The 17,279-nt window shown below is 45.2% G+C and overlaps 1 protein-coding gene and 2 long non-coding RNA genes across 5 annotated transcripts; 1 reads left to right on the top strand and 2 right to left on the bottom strand.

The window, feature by feature from the left end:
• Nucleotides 1-1,160: 1,160 nt before the first annotated feature.
• On the bottom strand, nt 1,161-3,310 carry LOC121680250. 3 transcript variants are annotated; one of them, XR_006021619.1, is made up of 6 exons: nt 2,914-3,284; nt 2,748-2,836; nt 2,173-2,366; nt 1,911-2,082; nt 1,649-1,776; nt 1,161-1,531 (listed from the first exon to the last, which is right to left on the bottom strand). XR_006021619.1 is itself a non-coding variant. In XM_042059492.1 (6 exons), the coding sequence occupies exons 2-6, from the start codon at nt 2,830-2,832 to the stop codon at nt 1,214-1,216; spliced, it is 867 nt and encodes a 288-aa protein (XP_041915426.1). In that variant the 5' UTR covers nt 2,833-2,836; nt 3,235-3,310; the 3' UTR covers nt 1,161-1,213. The 3 variants fall into 3 exon arrangements, 2 of the variants coding, with proteins under 2 accessions (XP_041915426.1, XP_041915424.1); XM_042059492.1 differs by having other exon boundaries at nt 2,173-2,336; nt 3,235-3,310; XM_042059490.1 differs by having other exon boundaries at nt 2,173-2,336.
• A 10,105-nt stretch (nt 3,311-13,415) lies between these two features.
• LOC121680793 lies at nt 13,416-14,216 on the bottom strand. The gene is made up of 3 exons (XR_006021822.1): nt 14,116-14,216; nt 13,796-13,891; nt 13,416-13,655 (listed from the first exon to the last, which is right to left on the bottom strand). It is a non-coding gene; the product is annotated as an uncharacterized LOC121680793 (long non-coding RNA).
• A 316-nt stretch (nt 14,217-14,532) lies between these two features.
• On the top strand, nt 14,533-16,919 carry LOC121680792. The gene is made up of 7 exons (XR_006021820.1): nt 14,533-14,757; nt 15,058-15,134; nt 15,491-15,568; nt 16,235-16,312; nt 16,402-16,428; nt 16,685-16,711; nt 16,858-16,919. It is a non-coding gene; the product is annotated as an uncharacterized LOC121680792 (long non-coding RNA).
• The last annotated feature ends 360 nt before the right edge of the window (nt 16,920-17,279 follow it).

Below are 17,279 nucleotides of genomic sequence, written 5' to 3'. Positions count from 1 at the left end.
TTGTGCCTCCAAACGAGTGCTCCCTAACTCGGCACAAAGCTTTGTTTTCGTTTTGGCAACGGCTTCAGAGCGCGCGCACCAACAAACGGCCACAGCCACGGAACACGGGTACTCCCCCTGGTTCAGTCCCAACCCCACCACCACCCCTTCCTCTCCTCCTGTCTCCCCACTCTCTTTATGCCAGTCTACCTCGGGGGTTGATACGATGCCATTGTGTGCTCCACCGGTCCATTGTGCTCCCCTACAAATGAGACAAATGAAAGTGAGATGAGTCTCCGAGGCGCAACGTTTTTTTTTTTTTTTTTTTTTGTGCCGGGCCAGGACAAACAGCGCTTCTGGAGCCATCCTAATTGGGCCCAGCTGGGATTCATTTCTTAATTATGGGTACAGCGCGGACTCGGGCGACGGCAGGGTGGGGACGCGCAGAAGGAGGGTAAACCGGAAGGTCGTGACGGGGGGAAAACGAGCTAATCACGTCCCTCAGGCTTAAAGGAAGGAGTTAAGAGAGAAAAGGGAGAAAGAGAATATTTGGAGAGGTCCTGGGTGTGAGGTGACAGACACGCTTTAAAAGACAGACCAGGGAGGGTTTGTGGCAGCCCCCAACGTTATGTTTGGGGAGAGAACATCAGAGATACAGATTGCCTCAAAGTCATGAAGAAAACACTGCAACACTACACAGTAAAAACAGAAGTGTTAATTTAACTCCTATAGAGTTGAAATTAACTGTTTCAGATAAAATTGGGTCCCACTCGAAATTAGTGTAAAATTTACTCTATGGCCAGTGTCAGTGAGTTAATTCTACTCAATATTGTGTAAAAATCAACAATGACCTGTGTAAAAATATTTAACACTGTTGAATTACACTGTTAAGAGTAATGTGATTACACTTCATAGAGTTAATTTAACTACACATTTAATTAAAAACAAGTACACTTTAAAGTGTAATAATATTTACTTTTCATTTCTCTACAGTGTTATTTTTTTAATGTAAATCTTCTGATGCAGTGTTACTGAATTACAATAATGGAACTAATGAAAAGAGAAAAACAATAACACAAAATGACAGCACCAGCATTTATTGTTACAAAATATTATTATATTACAAAAATAATATAACATTTAAAAATAAATGCTTACCAAAGAAAAGACAAGGACAAGGACTTCCTTTATCACTTTCGCAAAGAGTTTTTTGTACTTGCAAAGAAAACACATCTCAACTAATGCACAATTCTTTCACACAACTCGGCAACTCTTGGAGTCTCCTTTGTTTCCCCCAGATCGATGTTAAAGTTGTTTGCACAAAAGTGAAAAAGCTGCTCAAGGAAAAACTGTACAACATACCAAAGACGTAATGGGCTTTAAAGAGTTCGTCAAAAGCTCCCACTGAACCTGTTGCCTTGCATGGAAGCGCATGCTTGTCAATCTCAATGAAGTAGGAGTGAATGCTGCTCTGTGTGGATCCCTGGGCGAGAAGGTAGGGCTGAGTACTTTGGGTGATGTTGTCTAGATGCTGATGCACACTGCTTCCAACCTACAACAAAATAAATTCAACAAAATTGTTTTAGTGACTAATCTCACAATGAACCAGTTCTCCTCAAACTGTGCATGAGATTGAAGTGATGGGAAATATATTTAACTGCCAGCATACCTTTTGAAATCTGATGAGCTGATCTATAGCTTGAGATGCAGACATCTTTCCCGACCCCTTTCGACCTTGTGCAGATGGTGGTAGCAGATGTAGCAGCAGCAAGATGGCAGACATGTCACTGTCCCAGCCTACAAATAAGTAAAGAAACATCTGGTTAACATTATGCCATAATAGTATTCAATTGAGAACTTGCACAATTACCAAAATGTGTACTGCAGACCTACATAATCAACAATATGAAGTAAAAAGGTTCGATTCTTACCATTCTCAACTTGAGCAGCTGACTCAGCATTGTGCATCAAGTCCAAGAGTTCTGTGGTGGGTACAAGTCCATGGCTCTCCTTTATTACTTTTGCTTTGAAAGTGGTTGGCCACCTCTCCAAGGATTTGTTGGCCGTTGTCTCACCAAACAGAAGTCTGAAATCCTGTTCTATCTGCAATGCAACACACATAGACAGGAGTGATGAGTGATACCTGATGCTGCATTGGATATTTTAGTGATGCAGTGAATTGAGATGTCGTACCAGTCCCCGTGTGTCCAGAAATCGCAGGAAGACCAATAAGACATCTGATGATTTGTTTTCATCATTGACCATTGCTTGCCGATAAATGAAGGTCGTTTTCATCATCTCATCAGATGGCACTTTGTCATAGGTGAAGGGTTGTCGACTATGGCCTGGCCCACCAACTTAAAGGAGAATTCCGGTGTGATATTGACCTAAAGTGTATTGAAACATGATACCGAACGTATGTCTCATAGCCCATCTCTGCTTGTCCCCTGCCGAGATGGGCTATGAGACATACGTTCACACTCGGTATCATGTTTCAATACACTTTAGGTCAATATCACACCGGAATTCTCCTTTAGTATCAACCAAGAATCAAAGATCAAATAACAATTATTTAAGTTAGCCTCATGTATTCGCAAAAAATATTAAAGACAAAATTAGGCATCCTAATTTATGTGTCTGAACATATGATTATGGACCTAAGCAGAAATGATTAAGGACCTAACTAGTTTTCGTAATATAATAGGTTAATGCTGTATTACTCTTGAAATAGAGTGAGATATTGCTTTAATGTAATGTAGCCTACTCACCTTCTTTCAAGAAAGCATCAAATGTTGGTTCTGACAGCTTCACACCTTTTTGCTCGCCAACGAACTGAACACGCAAAAGCATCATGCACCTGTTGATAGAGGTAATGTTACATAAAATACATACATATCAAAAATCATAATTTAGGCTAGTTCAACTAAGAGTTACCTATCCATTTTTCTCAGTTGGTTGCCAAAATAGAGTACACTGTAACGTTAACTACAAAGGTAACGTCGTGCTGGTTGAATATTTTATTCTCTGCAGCATATGGGTGAAGTGAAGTTAACGTAAATGCTATGTCCCATTAGCTAGCACATGGCAATCTGTTAGAGTTAGCTCATTAGCTATTTCAATTAGCTCTGGTTTCTGTACAGTAACAGTTAAAATGGTTGAGCCACGTTGAACAAACCCATCATGGAATCAGTGATTTAAGTTATCGTTTTATAACACTAACATTAACTATCAGACCAATAGCATGCTAACAGTTACCAGTATGAAAACGCCAGATTAACGTTACTGTAGTGTTGGGAAAGTAACAATAACGTTAGCTAACAATAGAGTGGCGAAGTCCCGCCCCTTCCGTTTGCCTCCATGGGACCTATCTTTCAAAAAAATTTGAACGGCAGTCTATGGCGAAAAAGAAATTATTTTCTGGTCCCGGTTGACTTGTGCCTTGAATTACCCATATGATGTTTGTCAATTTTAAAGACAATTTTTCATGTAAAGACATTTGCAGTTTGTTTCGTAACTATTGAATTACAACATTGTGAAAGATCGTAATTCCAACGACTACTAACCCATCAGTGCGCTAGTGACGTTAGCTCATTCACAGCCACACTAGATTGTACAAGCATACCAGCAACAGGTCTTAATTGTGCTTTCCTTGCCGAAGAAAATACCATGAGTCAGAGGATTAAACACATCAGGTAAGTTGTATTCGTCCATAGACTGTACATTACATACTGTTAAGTGACATAGCAGGCAGCAAGATGCAACCGTTAACTAGCATAACAGCTCTTATCATTTCATTACGTTGGTGACGTACATCGTTCGAGACGAGAGATGTAGTCCACTGAGTGGATTCGCACAAAACCAACATAACTTTTGAAGTCTATCGAACAACAGTACTTTCTTGACGTGAAAAATTATCTTTTAAATTCACACACATCATATGTGAAATTTGTGGCACAATTCAAACTGGACTCTATTGGTTTGAACTGGTGTCAAATGGTTTTCGAAAAATTCTACTGGTTGGTCCAGTTAGAATACCTTTTGACACCTGTTCAGATCCAGTAGAGCCATTAGAGCTACTGGAATAAGAGTACTCACCAGTTCGATACAGTTGCAATCAGTAGGATTTAACTGTTGTGTGTGATCTACATAGAGCGATCACCAATTCGATACAGATGAAACCAGTAGGCTGTAACTGGTTTGATTCAGTAGAACCATTAAGACATGCATGCTCACCAGTTTGGCATGGTTGAACTAGGCTTTCAACTAGTGACTGCCATGTAACTGGTGTCTGCGATTTCAAATGGCTATTACTGTACAACAGAGCCAATAACGGCTCACAACCGGTCTGGCAGACCGTAATAATGAATGCACAATGTCTGTTAGTGTGTCATTTATTTCCATTTATCTCATTGGTTACAGGAAATGTAGTGTCATTTCACACACATAAATAAATACAAATACATAAACTGGCCATACAGTAGGCACATACATATAAATAATATACAATAATACACAATAATAATTTCACACACATAAATAAATACAAATAAATTAACTAAATCCAGGTGTTATTTTTGGTTACAAAATTGGTTAATATGCTGTGTTTAATCTCGTTCAAAACAGTTGGGAAATAAACATATGTATAAATCATCAGTAAAACTAATAAGTAAACACTTTGCAGTAATTGCATTTGGTGACACCACCCTTTTTCGGTTTGTGAATTTTATTTTTGTTGTGTGAGGTGTTGGCAACTTTAGACAGACAATGATAAAGATTCACTAGGAAATACACTTCATTGTTGTGGGTGAAAATTTGATTGATTTCCCCAAAAGTATTATTGCTCTTTTATAAATGGTCACTGACTCCACCTCTCCAAGTGTCTGGAGGAGTCCCCTCTCTTCACAATTAAGTTTGTGGAAACGCCCCTCTCCTAAAACTGTTGTGCGATTAAATTCCTCTGCTTCTTTTAGCCTAGGGCAGGATGTCAAATCTTGGCAAAATTTCAGAATATTGTTTCTAATTGAATGCATTCTTGAAAAAACTAATAGGGTATTTCTTAATATAAAATTGTCTATAATTTGTGTGGCTGCACCTTGTGTCCCTTGGACCAGTTTTAAAATTTCTCCATTGGCAGACTCAAACACAAAAGCACTGTGGGCCCAAAGAGGACCCCACAGCTTCACACTCTTAGCCAGATGGAGGAGGGAGTGCACATTTGAGGTCATGTGTTCCTCACCATACAGCTCTTGGACTCCACACATAAATTCTAATAGCAAAAGGTCAGCATCATTTATTTCTTGAGGGTAAATATTAGACTTCAGTAATATGAAGATTGCCTGGACTAATTTGGAAAAATTTTGAATGAACCTAGAGGGAAGAATTCCACTTAAGCAGGGAAGGGAGTAAAACAATTGTCACGGACAGAAGACGACCCAAGAGCGCAAGTTCAAATTCAGAGTCTTTTTATTGAAGGGTTCAGGGGGGAAGAGGAGTGAGAGAAACGTGAGGTCTTGGAGGTTCCGGTTCCAGGGGTGCTAGGAGTGCCAGGGGTGTCAGGGGTTCTCGGGGCTCAGGGGAACACACACACAACAGCAAGGTGAACAGCAGGCAGTAGTACAGACCAGGGCTAGGCACTAAACGTGGTGAGGGACAGAAGGCAGATTCGAGTTACCGGGGGGGCTGAAGATCGGAGAGTAATCGAGAAGATCCGGAAGGCAGGTCGGGATAACCGGGGCGGTAGAACAGGGAGGCAGTCAAGAAAGGATCCGAATCACAGGTAGGAGTCAGAGAGTAGACAGGCAGGCAGGTTACTGGTCCAGGTTTGAAGACGATCTGACAGGGCTTGGCTGAAAAACAGGGCTTTATATACTGGGAGAGGTTAGTGGAGAAATGCAGTGCAGCTGGCAGAGTAATTAGAGCAGAGTGGGGCAAGGTGAGGATGGTGAGTGGGAAATGCAGCGCAGCTGGCCAGGTAACAAGAGCAGAGCAGGGCGGAGCCAGGTGGAGCTCGTTAGGCAGAGTAGAGAGAGAGTGAGCAGAGTGGCAGAGCGTTGAATCAATTAAGGTTGTTGCCAGGGAGAGAGAATGCTCATGACAGGACCCCCCCCCCTAAGGGACGGCCCCAGAAGTCCCAAGAACAACATCATGCCGGGAGGGTGGAGGGGAGCAGGCGGCGGGTCAGAACTCCTCCGAGCGGTCCGAGTGAGCATCCTCATCCTCAGAAGGAGCTGGAGGGTCACGGTCGGGAGACAGGACAGGTACTGAGACAGGATCAGGGTCAGGCACAGGACAGGAAGCCGGGCGGGCAGGACGGCTAGGGACCCCTCTGGGACGGCCCCTACGGATTGCAGGCTGATCAGGATGTAGTCGGTGGAAGTCAGTGATGAGGGTCCGGTCCACTATCCTCCTGGCCGGGATCCAGGTCCTCTCCTCCGGACCATATCCCTCCCAGTCAACGAGGTACTGGAGACCCCTACCCCGTCGCCTAGAGCGGAGCAGCCGCCGGACGGTGAAGACAGGACCGCCATCTAAGAGGCGCGGAGGAGGCGGCGGCGGAGCCGCAGGGACCAGGGGACTTTCATGGACCGGCTTGACCTTGGAGACGTGGAAGGTGGGATGGACCCGCATGGAAGTGGCCAACTGAAGCCGAACCGCCGTTGGACAGATGACTTTCTGCACAGGAAAAGGACCAATGAAGCGAGGGGCCAGCTTTCGTGATTCAACCCGCAGCGGCAGATCCCGGGCAGACAGCCAGACCTTCTGACCAACCCGGTAAGTAGGTGCTGGGGCCCTCCGTCGGTTGGCACCGACGGCGTAGCTGGTTCCTGACTTCAGGAGCATAGTGCGAGCCTGGGCCCAAGTGCGGCGGCAGCGGCGGGCATACGCAAGGGCAGACGGACAGGTGGCATCCGCTTCCTGGCTGGCAAACAGTGGGGGTTGATACCCGTAGACACACTGAAACGGGGAGAGCCCGGTGGCGGAACTGGTGAGTGAATTATGGGCATATTCCACCCAGAGCAGGTGTTGAGCCCAGGCCCGGGGATTTTGGGAGGCCACGCACCTCAGTGCCTTCTCCAGCTCCTGGTTCATGCGTTCAGTTTGGCCGTTTGACTGCGGGTGGAATCCAGATGATAGGCTGGCGGTGGCCCCAAGGAGATGACAGAACTCCTTCCAAAAGGTTGCTGAGAATTGCGGCCCCCGGTCTGACACTATATCCTGGGGTAGGCCATGGATACGAAACACATGTTCCAGGACCACCTGGGCGGTCTCCTTAGCAGAGGGTAGTTTAGGAAGAGGCACGAAGTGGGTCATCTTACTAAAGCGGTCAACAATGGTAAGGATGACTGTGTCCGTCAGAGGGCGGAAGACCCGTAACAAAGTCCAGTGAAACGTGGGACCAGGGCCGCTTGGGTACGAGTAGGGGTTGCAGCAACCCAGCAGGAGGCTGGTTGGGGGTCTTGTTTCGGTTACAAGTGGGACAAGCTCGGATGAATTCTTGGACATCCCGTCTCATCCGCCGCCACCAGAACCGCTGGCGGACCAAATGAAGGGTGCGAGTGATGCCGGGATGACAGGCCAGACGGGATTCGTGCCCCCACTGGATCACAGGTGACCTGAGATTTGCTGGAACAAACAGACGGTTGGGGGCGCTGGTGCTTGGGCCTGGCTGGTTCCGAAGAGCCTCCATGACCTGCTTCTCGATCTCCCAGGTGAGGGCCGCTACGACAAAGTGGCTGGGAAGAATGGGAGCTGGCATGGCGGTGATCTTGTCCTTCTGAAACATCCGGGAAAGGGCATCAGGTTTGATGTTGCGAGATCCCGGGCGGTAGGAGAGCGTGAAATTGAAGCGGGTAAAGAACAGAGACCACCACTGTTGACGGGAGTTCAGCCTCCTGGCTGTTTGGATATACTCCAGGTTTTTGTGGTCTGTCCACACTACGAATGGTTCCTTTGACCCCTCTAACCAGTGCCGCCATTCTTCAAGGGCGAGCTTGACGGCCAGCAGCTCGCGGTTCCCAATGTCGTAGTTGCATTCGGCTGGGGTTAGCCGACGGGAGTAGAAGGCACAGGGGTGCATCTTGCCATCCTCGGCTGCTCTCTGAGAAAGCACTGCACCCACTCCCACGTCCGAAGCATCTACCTCCACCACAAACTGCCTTGCTGCATCTGGCATCTGGAGGATGGGAGCGGAAGTGAAACGTGTCTTGAGGCTATTGAAGGCCTTATCAGCAGCTGCTGTCCATTGGTACGGCTGTTTAGTGCTGGTTAGCGCCGTGAGTGGTGCAGCCACTGTGCTATAGTTTCGGATGAACCTCCTATAAAAGTTCGCAAAGCCCAGGAACTGTTGCAACTTTTTCCGAGACTCAGGGACTGGCCAGGACGTGACAGCCGACACCTTCGTGAGATCCATCTGAATGCTGCCCTCGTTGATCACATACCCCAGGAATGAAACGGTCTTGGCATGGAACTCGCACTTCTCTGCCTTCACGAAAATAGAGTTCTCCAGCAGGCGGCGCAGGACCAACTGGACATGGTGCGTGTGTTCTGACAGAGTCTTTGAGAATATTAAAATATCGTCAAGGTACACAAAAACGAATGTATTTAGCATGTCCCTGAGGATATCATTCACTAGGGCTTGAAAAACTGCTGGGGCATTGGTGAGGCCAAATGGCATGACGAGGTATTCATAGTGGCCGGTTGGTGTGTTGAACGCAGTCTTCCACTCGTCTCCCTCTCTCACCCGCACCAGATGGTAGGCATTGCGAAGGTCCAGCTTCATGAATACGGTGGCTCCCTGCAGCAGTTCGAAGGCAGACGAAAGTAAGGGCAGTGGGTAGCGATTCTTAACAGTGATGTCGTTCAGACCCCGGTAATCTATGCATGGACGAAGAGAACCGTCCTTCTTACCGACGAAGAAGAATCCCGCTCCTGCGGGGGAAGAAGACGGTCTGATTATCCCGGCGGCAAGAGAGTCATTAATGTAGTCTTCCATGGCCTTTCTTTCCGGGGCTGACAGTGAATACAGACGACCCTTGGGAGGTGCTGTGCCAGGCAGGAGATCAATCGCGCAGTCATAGGGTCTGTGTGGGGGTAGAGATGTCGCCTTGGATTTGTTGAACACCTCTTTCAGGCTGTGGTAACAGGTCGGAACATTGGATATGTCGGGGGTAGCGCTAGATATCTCCCGGTGAACGGGCAGGGTGGCCCCCCTTAAACAGGTCTGGTGACAACTCCTTCCCCACGAACGGACTGTCCCTGTCTCCCAGTCGATGTGGGGGTTGTGCTGACGGAGCCACGGGTATCCGAGAATGAGTGGTTGGCCAGGTGAGTGTAGAAGGTGAAACTGGATGGACTCTTGGTGGTTTCCTGACAGCAGAATTGTCACAGGGGCTGAGATGTGAGTGACCTTGCCCAGATGATGTCCATCCAGGGCTCGTGCAGGAATGGGTTGTGCCAGTTGATGATGGTTCACGTCCAGTTGCCGTGCAAGCTCAGGGTCCATGATGTTTGCTTCGGCTCCAGAATCCACAAGGGCGGCCAACATATGAGTCGTGTCGGAAAGCTGAAGGCGGAGATGAAGCAGGGGTTTTCGGATGGAGGGAGACTGAAGACTTGTTGAGCTCACCCGGATCTCCCCTACACCTGGTGAGCTGCGGCCTTTGCCGGACAGGTGGCGACCACGGTGATTTTCACCACCACAGTAGAGGCAAAGGTTGGAGGTTAGACGGCGCCGACGCTCCTCGGGAGTCAGAGAGGCACGGCCAATCTCCATGGCCTCAGGCTGATTGAGTTGGCCTTGGGACTTGACAGGCAGGGGCTGGACAGAGGAGGTATCGACCCGAGTGCGGATGGCAGGTTGACTGAGACGCCCCTTCTCCCTCCTCCGGGTCTGTATACGGCGGTCAATGCGGACGGCAAGGTCAATGGCGGCATCAAGCGTTGAGGGCGGGTCATGAGAAACAAGCTCGTCTTTGATATAGTCCGCCAAGCTGTGGAGGAAGGCTTGCACCAGTGCCTCTGAGTTAAACAAGCTTTGACTGGCCAGGGTACGAAAGTCAATGGAGAAGTCTGCCACTGTCCGATTGCCCTGACGGATGGTGAGCAGAGCTTGTGACGCTTCGGCTGTTGGCGAGCCTAGATCAAAGACCTTGAACATCTCCTCCTCAAAGGCACTGAAGGAGGCACAGGCTGGGGTTTGCCGGTCGAATTCCGCCGTTCCCCACAACCGAGCTCGGCCGGTGAGATGGGTGATGACATACCCCACCTTGGCTCCCTCCGTTGAGAAGGTCCTGGGCTGTAGTGCGAACTGGATTCGGCAGCTGCTCAAGAATGGTCTTACTTGCTTTTGGTTTCCATCGAAACGTTCCGGGTTCCCAATCTTTGGTTCAGGAGCGTGGGGATCTGGTGGCAGCACTGCCGGTGGTACAGGAACAGAAGAACCAGGGGTGGGTGCAGGTGGAGTAGCCGGGTTTGAGAGTAGTTGCAGGGCTTGGGCTAGCAGTTGTTGCTGCAGTTGGAACTGTTGTCGCTGCTGGTTGGATTGCTGTTGTTGGTTGCCTAGCTGGAGAAGGGAAGCGATGTCGCCAGCCATCCGATTGATGTCTCCCTCAGTGCGTTCCAGTCGCTGTAGGGCAGTCATCTCGGGCTCTTCCTCCATAGTGGTCAGGGAGTGCGCTGGGTCCATGAAGGTCAGATCGTTCTGTCACGGACAGAAGACGACCCAAGAGCGCAAGTTCAAATTCAGAGTCTTTTTATTGAAGGGTTCAGGGGGGAAGAGGAGTGAGAGAAACGTGAGGTCTTGGAGGTTCCGGTTCCAGGGGTGCTAGGAGTGCCAGGGGTGTCAGGGGTTCTCGGGGCTCAGGGGAACACACACACAACAGCAAGGTGAACAGCAGGCAGTAGTACAGACCAGGGCTAGGCACTAAACGTGGTGAGGGACAGAAGGCAGATTCGAGTTACCGGGGGGGCTGAAGATCGGAGAGTAATCGAGAAGATCCGGAAGGCAGGTCGGGATAACCGGGGCGGTAGAACAGGGAGGCAGTCAAGAAAGGATCCGAATCACAGGTAGGAGTCAGAGAGTAGACAGGCAGGCAGGTTACTGTCCAGGTTTGAAGACGATCTGACAGGGCTTGGCTGAAAAACAGGGCTTTATATACTGGGAGAGGTTAGTGGAGAAATGCAGTGCAGCTGGCAGAGTAATTAGAGCAGAGTGGGGCAAGGTGAGGATGGTGAGTGGGAAATGCAGCGCAGCTGGCCAGGTAACAAGAGCAGAGCAGGGCGGAGCCAGGTGGAGCTCGTTAGGCAGAGTAGAGAGAGAGTGAGCAGAGTGGCATGACATGACAACAATAGCCAATTACGTCATTCAGACGCTTTCCAAAATTTTCTTTCCTTGATGGATCTTGGTAAACGGTGCATGTTTGTAGGAGGGTGAATTTGGAGTAACTTGTCATCTACTTTTGCAACTGAAGTCGGGTCACCTATGTAAAAGAAACGTCCAACAGAACACAGCCACAGCTCTGTCAGTTGTCTACTCACACCCAGCAGCACAGAGTGCATATAGTCTGGGATGAAGCCCCAGACAATGTTAAAGTGTGGAAGATTTATCAAGGGAGATGGGCCTTTAACTCCCTTGCAGCTTGAATTGTCATCTAAGGCGCGTTTCATGTGATGTAGCATTTGTTTTTCCTTTCTTTCTGGATGACTGACTTCAGACAAAGGATATTTAATTTGGCCTGATACCTGCTGTCCTGGATGTAGACACCAACTGCACCCAAAATATCAGTTGAACTGTGTTGTGTTTTGTATTAAAGGTCTTGCCACTGAGTCCACAACGCAACACAAGCCTATAATTTTGGAGGTAACCCAATCATGAGATTTTTTCATCCACTTAACACCTCTCTCAGATAGAATTTTTGCATCCTCAACAAAATGATTTATATAACTGCACATTTTTGGATGCCCCTTGCCAAACCAGAGAGCAGCTAGTGCCATGTTTTTCCCCCTCTCTTTGGGTGGAAGTTCATTTATTAATATATGGATTGGCCAGATTGAAAAAGGAGATGAATTAAAAACCGGACAACCATCTGTGTTAAAAATGTAGGAAAAATTTTGTTCGTCGTGGAGAATTTGACCAGGGCTTGATAATTTGCTGTACATTTCACCATCTAAAATATCTGAAATTGACCCATTTTTGTTTCTGAATTTTCTGTAATTTAGCATGTCGGTGTGATCCAATTGTTCAAGAATGCAGCGCATTTGTGGAGCCAGGGGGACAGTAATGAAAAAAAATTCTCCTTGAGATCTTTAGTGTTAAATTTGTTGTTACATTGTGGACAGTTTGCAGTGTTTCTGGAATTTACAATACCAATGTACGAATTGCAAAAGGGACAATTAAAATGAAAATTAAGCATGTCTGTAATTTTTCCGAAAACTTTTTGAAAAAGGTGCTTTGAACTGTTAAGTACATTCATTCCAAATAATACATTTATAAGTTGCAAGAGGTCATCGATAGCAACTCCAGTAAGTGAATGCCTCATTGCAAATGACAGGATCAACAGGAGAGCCTCAGCTTTTGTTATATTAACAAAGTCACACAATGGCCTGCCTAATGTTGGTGAACTTCCATAGATGTGAAATGGATCCTTTTCAAATTCTGCTCTTGTTGCCTCACTGCTGGTGTCACTGCTGCTGGCCTAGATAGATAGATAGATAGATAGATAGATAGATAACATTACTCTTGGTTGATGCTTTTATCCAAAGCAACTTACAATTGTTTATTTACAGAGTATTCGTTACAGTCCCTGGAGCAATGTGGTTTAAAGTGCCTTGCTCAAGGATGGAGGTGGAGGGAGAGGTAAGGGTGGGATTCAAACCTAACCATTAGGCCACATTTGCCCGACAGACAGATAGATAGATAGGACTTACTTCTGGTATCGCGTCATAGTCTGTGTCATAACTGCCATCTTCTTCAAATTCCTGTCAACAGTAGATAACATTCCATTAATTCAAATGAAGTGGTTAGATTAATGTAACTGATACATCTCTGTTTTTTTTTTTTTTTTTTTTTTTTTTTGACTCCGAAGAGCATTTCAGGTATACGGGACTTACTTCTGGTGTCGTGTCATTGTCTGTGTCATAACTGCCATCTTGTTCAAATTCTTGTCAACAGTAGATAACATTCCATTAATTCAAATGAAGTGGTTAGATTGAGATGTTTTGTTTTGTTCCCGGCACCCCAGTTGAATAGAGAAGCTTGCTAGGGAATGAACATAGCCTACTTTTCCTGTATGAAGATGGATGATAATAATAATAATAATAATAATAATAATAATACATTTTATTTGTAGTGCCTTTCAAGGTACCCAAGGACACTTTACAGTATAGAATGCCATTCATACAGTACAGGCTGGCCATGCCATAAGACTGGATGACAACTACTGACTAGTGTTGTGTAGGCCTATCTATGCACAGGACTTACTTCTGTTCTAGCATCATTGTGACTGTCATCATCCTCAAATTCCTGTCAGTAAAATCAGTGGATAACAATTAGGCCTAATTCAATTTAATTGATGTGAATGATATCAAAAGAACATGGACAAATATGTGTACAGTCAACCTACATTTGACTGGGCGCCACTTAATTCCATGTCCTCTTGCCAATGTTGTGAATGCTGTCTCTGTAAAGTAAAAAAAGAAAATGTAGGAAAAGGAGAAAAAAACAAGGAGGACAGGATTTTTGAAGTTAGTGTAACAGTGATTTAGGCGTACTTTACATTTCTACAGTACCAGATGACTGAGGAGCATTTTCAGGACTTACTTCTGGTGTAGCATTATCAAAGTAACTGCCATTTTCTTCAAATTCCTCTGCGTCAGTCAATTCCATGTCTTCTGGGCATGTTTGCGAACTGTTTCCCTGCGAACTGTTTCCCTGTAAAGCAAGACAAGTAAGGCAAAGACCAAAACATAGGTCTATCTATGGGCCCTATACAAACAAACTGTGAAGTGTGTTACCAAAAAGGTGTGTTTAGAGTTAAATTTAGAGTGTAGCTAATTTTTATACATAGCCTATGTCATATTGCAATTACTCAAATGCAGCACAATTAGGGTCATCAGAAAGTCATCTGCACTTAGGCCTACCTTGGTCTGGTCTGCAGAGTCCTTCCTCTTTGTCTGTCTCCACCTCGAATTCCTGGGGATGGAGGACCCCCTCTGTGGCTCCAAAAACTTTTTGTACCCACTCTTAGTTGCGGTCATTTCTAGGATAGAAATACAACAAATTAAACAGGAAATATGCCTACATTGCTTCCATAAAGTCTATGGGTTTGGACTTTTGGAATAACAGTGCATTTTCATGCACTATAATAATAAGAAATCGGATAACAGTAGATTGCATTTTCATGCACTCTAATAATAATAACAATAACATTTTTCATTGGTGATAATAGGCTAAAATGTTTTTGATTTGGTTCACTGACCGAACGCGCTCAAAACTCCAGTTCTGTAAGCACGCGCTTCTAAAACTATTATTATTCTGAACGTTCTATCAGAAACGGTTACAGTTAAAACTCCGCTACAGCAACAACTCCGGTGCCGTCACCTCGGCTCATTATCTTTTCAAAATGTTTGCCTATGTAAGGTTTTTAGAAGACAACTATAGGACAATTGTCCCAACGACCTCCATCAAAGATTTTGTGTTCAACAAAGTCAACCCCAAAAGTACGTGGTGGGTGCTGTGGACCGATGGGGCGTACTACCAAGCCCAGATACTGCTAATGTCTGGTGAGTAATAAAGTTGGTTGGTAATACTGTAACAAAGTCTTTCTGTAGCCAATTACACATGATCAAAGCTAGGCCTATAGCCTACTACGTTACATCAGTCAAAACGTCCACAATAGTGGACATAACTTCATCCGAGATTTTGTTCCGTAAATATAATGGCGCAGCTAGCTATCCAAGCTATTTTAGGAATGGACCAATATAGCTAGAGCTACAGTTTGTCGCGTTATACCATGTCAGCTAATTGTAATGTAATGTAATATAATTGGCCTCTGTGTACTAATCAAGCCTATGTGTCCACAGGTCAGGGACACCACCTCTACTTTTAAAAAAAGAGCTTCCCCCCTGCAGAAGCACAGCCACACACATCTACGACTGTGGTAAGATCCTTTGTGTGTGTGTGCGTGTTGCAACCAATACCCTGTAATGACTGACAAGTTGCTAAAGTGTCAGCTAATTGCAATGTAATGTAATGTAATATAATTGGCCTCTGTGTACTAATCAAGACTATGTGTCCACAGGTCAGGGACACCACCTCTACTTTAAAAAAAAAAGGTGCTTCCCCCCTGCAGAAGCACAGCCACACACATCTACGACTGTGGTAAGATTCCTTGTGTGTACTGTATGTTGCAACCAATACCCTGTAATGACTGACAAGTTGCTAAAGTGTCAGCTAAGTGTAATGTAATTTAATATAATTGGCCTCTGTGTACTAATCAAGCCTATGTGTCCACAGGTCAGGGACACCACATCTCCATTTTAAAAAAGGTGCTTCCCCCCTGCAGAAGCACAGCCACACACATCTACGACTGTGGTAAGATTCCTTGTGTGTACTGTATGTTGTAACAAATACCCTGTAATAACTGACAAGTTGCTAAAGTGTCAGCTAAGTGTAATGTAATGTAATTTATTATACGGCTCTTCACAATGTTAGTAGAACGCTCCATTGACTTGAATGGGTTTTCCCAAAGTTCTACAGTAAAACATATTCATGTAATTACCACTGCAAACATATAATTACCGCTGTCAAGGCAACGGGTTTTGTGCTTCTGATACATCTTTTATATCACTACGCAAGGACTGGAACTTCATTCAAACGTGAAAGCAGACGGTTGATCAGCTGTGTTCTAAAGAATGTTTGATTGAAGTTCAGCAGCGTGTGTTGTTGCAAACTATTTGTTTCTCAGGAAATGCCACGATGAACGGTAACAAATAGGCTAGGTTATGTAGGTTAAAGTCATATCGTGGGGAGTTTATTATTTCGTTTTGGCAAGTAGCCGTATAATAAGCGGGATAATGTATAGAACGCCGGCCATTACTGTGAAAATAAGTCCCTTCAGGGCGGAACAAGACCCCTCCGCTGCGTGTCGGGGTCCGGTTCGCCCTGTCAGGACTTATTTTCCCAGTAATGACCGGCGTTCTATACATTATCCCTAACATAATTGACCTCTGTGTACTAATCAAGCCTATTTGTCCACAGGTCAGGGACACCACATCTCCATTTAAAAAAAGGTGCTTCCCCCCTGCAGAAGCACAGCCACACACATCTACGACTGTGGTAAGATTCCTTGTGTGTACTGTATGTTGTCTTAATTGTCTCTCAAATTAATTTCACCTTGATTTATCGTACTATTTTTTTGTTTATAGGATTTTTTGGTCACCTCGGAGGATGAGGTAATACATTTATAGCATTAAAAATAACTTATTACTTGTACTTGTACCAATTGTAATTACAATAGACCTCCCAATCAACACCGTCTATGGTAAGATTGTGTGTGTGTGTGTGTGTGTGTGCACCCGTGTTTTTTTTTGGGGGGGGGTATTGTGCATTCAACTAACTGTCACGCCTACACTCATCGAATTCATAGTCTTTATTGGCTCTCAAATTAATTTCACCTTTATTTATCGTGCTATTTTTTTTTGTTTATAGGATGTTTTGGTCACCCTGGAGGATGAGGTAAGGAAATCTGCATGTAGAAAGTGGGCTTTGAAAGCAGTTACTAGAATCAACTTTATGTAGAATCAACTTTTTCATACCCTTATAGCATTAAAAATAACTTGTCCTTAAAGTAATTGTAATTACAATAGACCTTTTACATTCAGTTTTCAGATAGATACGAGGAGGCTCTTAAGGCCAATAAAGCCTTAAAACTGGAAAATGCACGGCTTCGGCAGAGGTACAAACATATTTTTCATATCCAACCACAACTTTCTGAGAAATGGTAGCAATTGGTTTGGGTTGGTTTAAATTGACATGATTTTCTTTTTAGGTGCAGTGAGCTGGAGAGGAAACTCGCCAAGAAGGACGAAGAGACGTGCAGGCTGTACAGTGCCATTCGGGACGTACATGCCTGCACGTCTCAAATCTTAGGAGGAGGTAGTGAGGGTGAGTGAAAACGTATTGGATAAAGACAAACACAAAAGTGCAGAAATACACAATACAGCACTCAAGTTCATAATGTTGATTGCATACTGATTAACAGTCAGAGATGCTCTGGCTGATAATGCCCCTCTCATTAGTATTC

The sequence above is a fragment of the Alosa sapidissima genome, chromosome 13 (genome assembly GCF_018492685.1).
Source record: "Alosa sapidissima isolate fAloSap1 chromosome 13, fAloSap1.pri, whole genome shotgun sequence".
NCBI classification, from domain to species: Eukaryota; Metazoa; Chordata; class Actinopteri; order Clupeiformes; family Clupeidae; genus Alosa; species Alosa sapidissima.
Note: the sequence above shows the minus strand (reverse complement) of the source record. Positions and strands in the feature narration are given on the sequence as shown.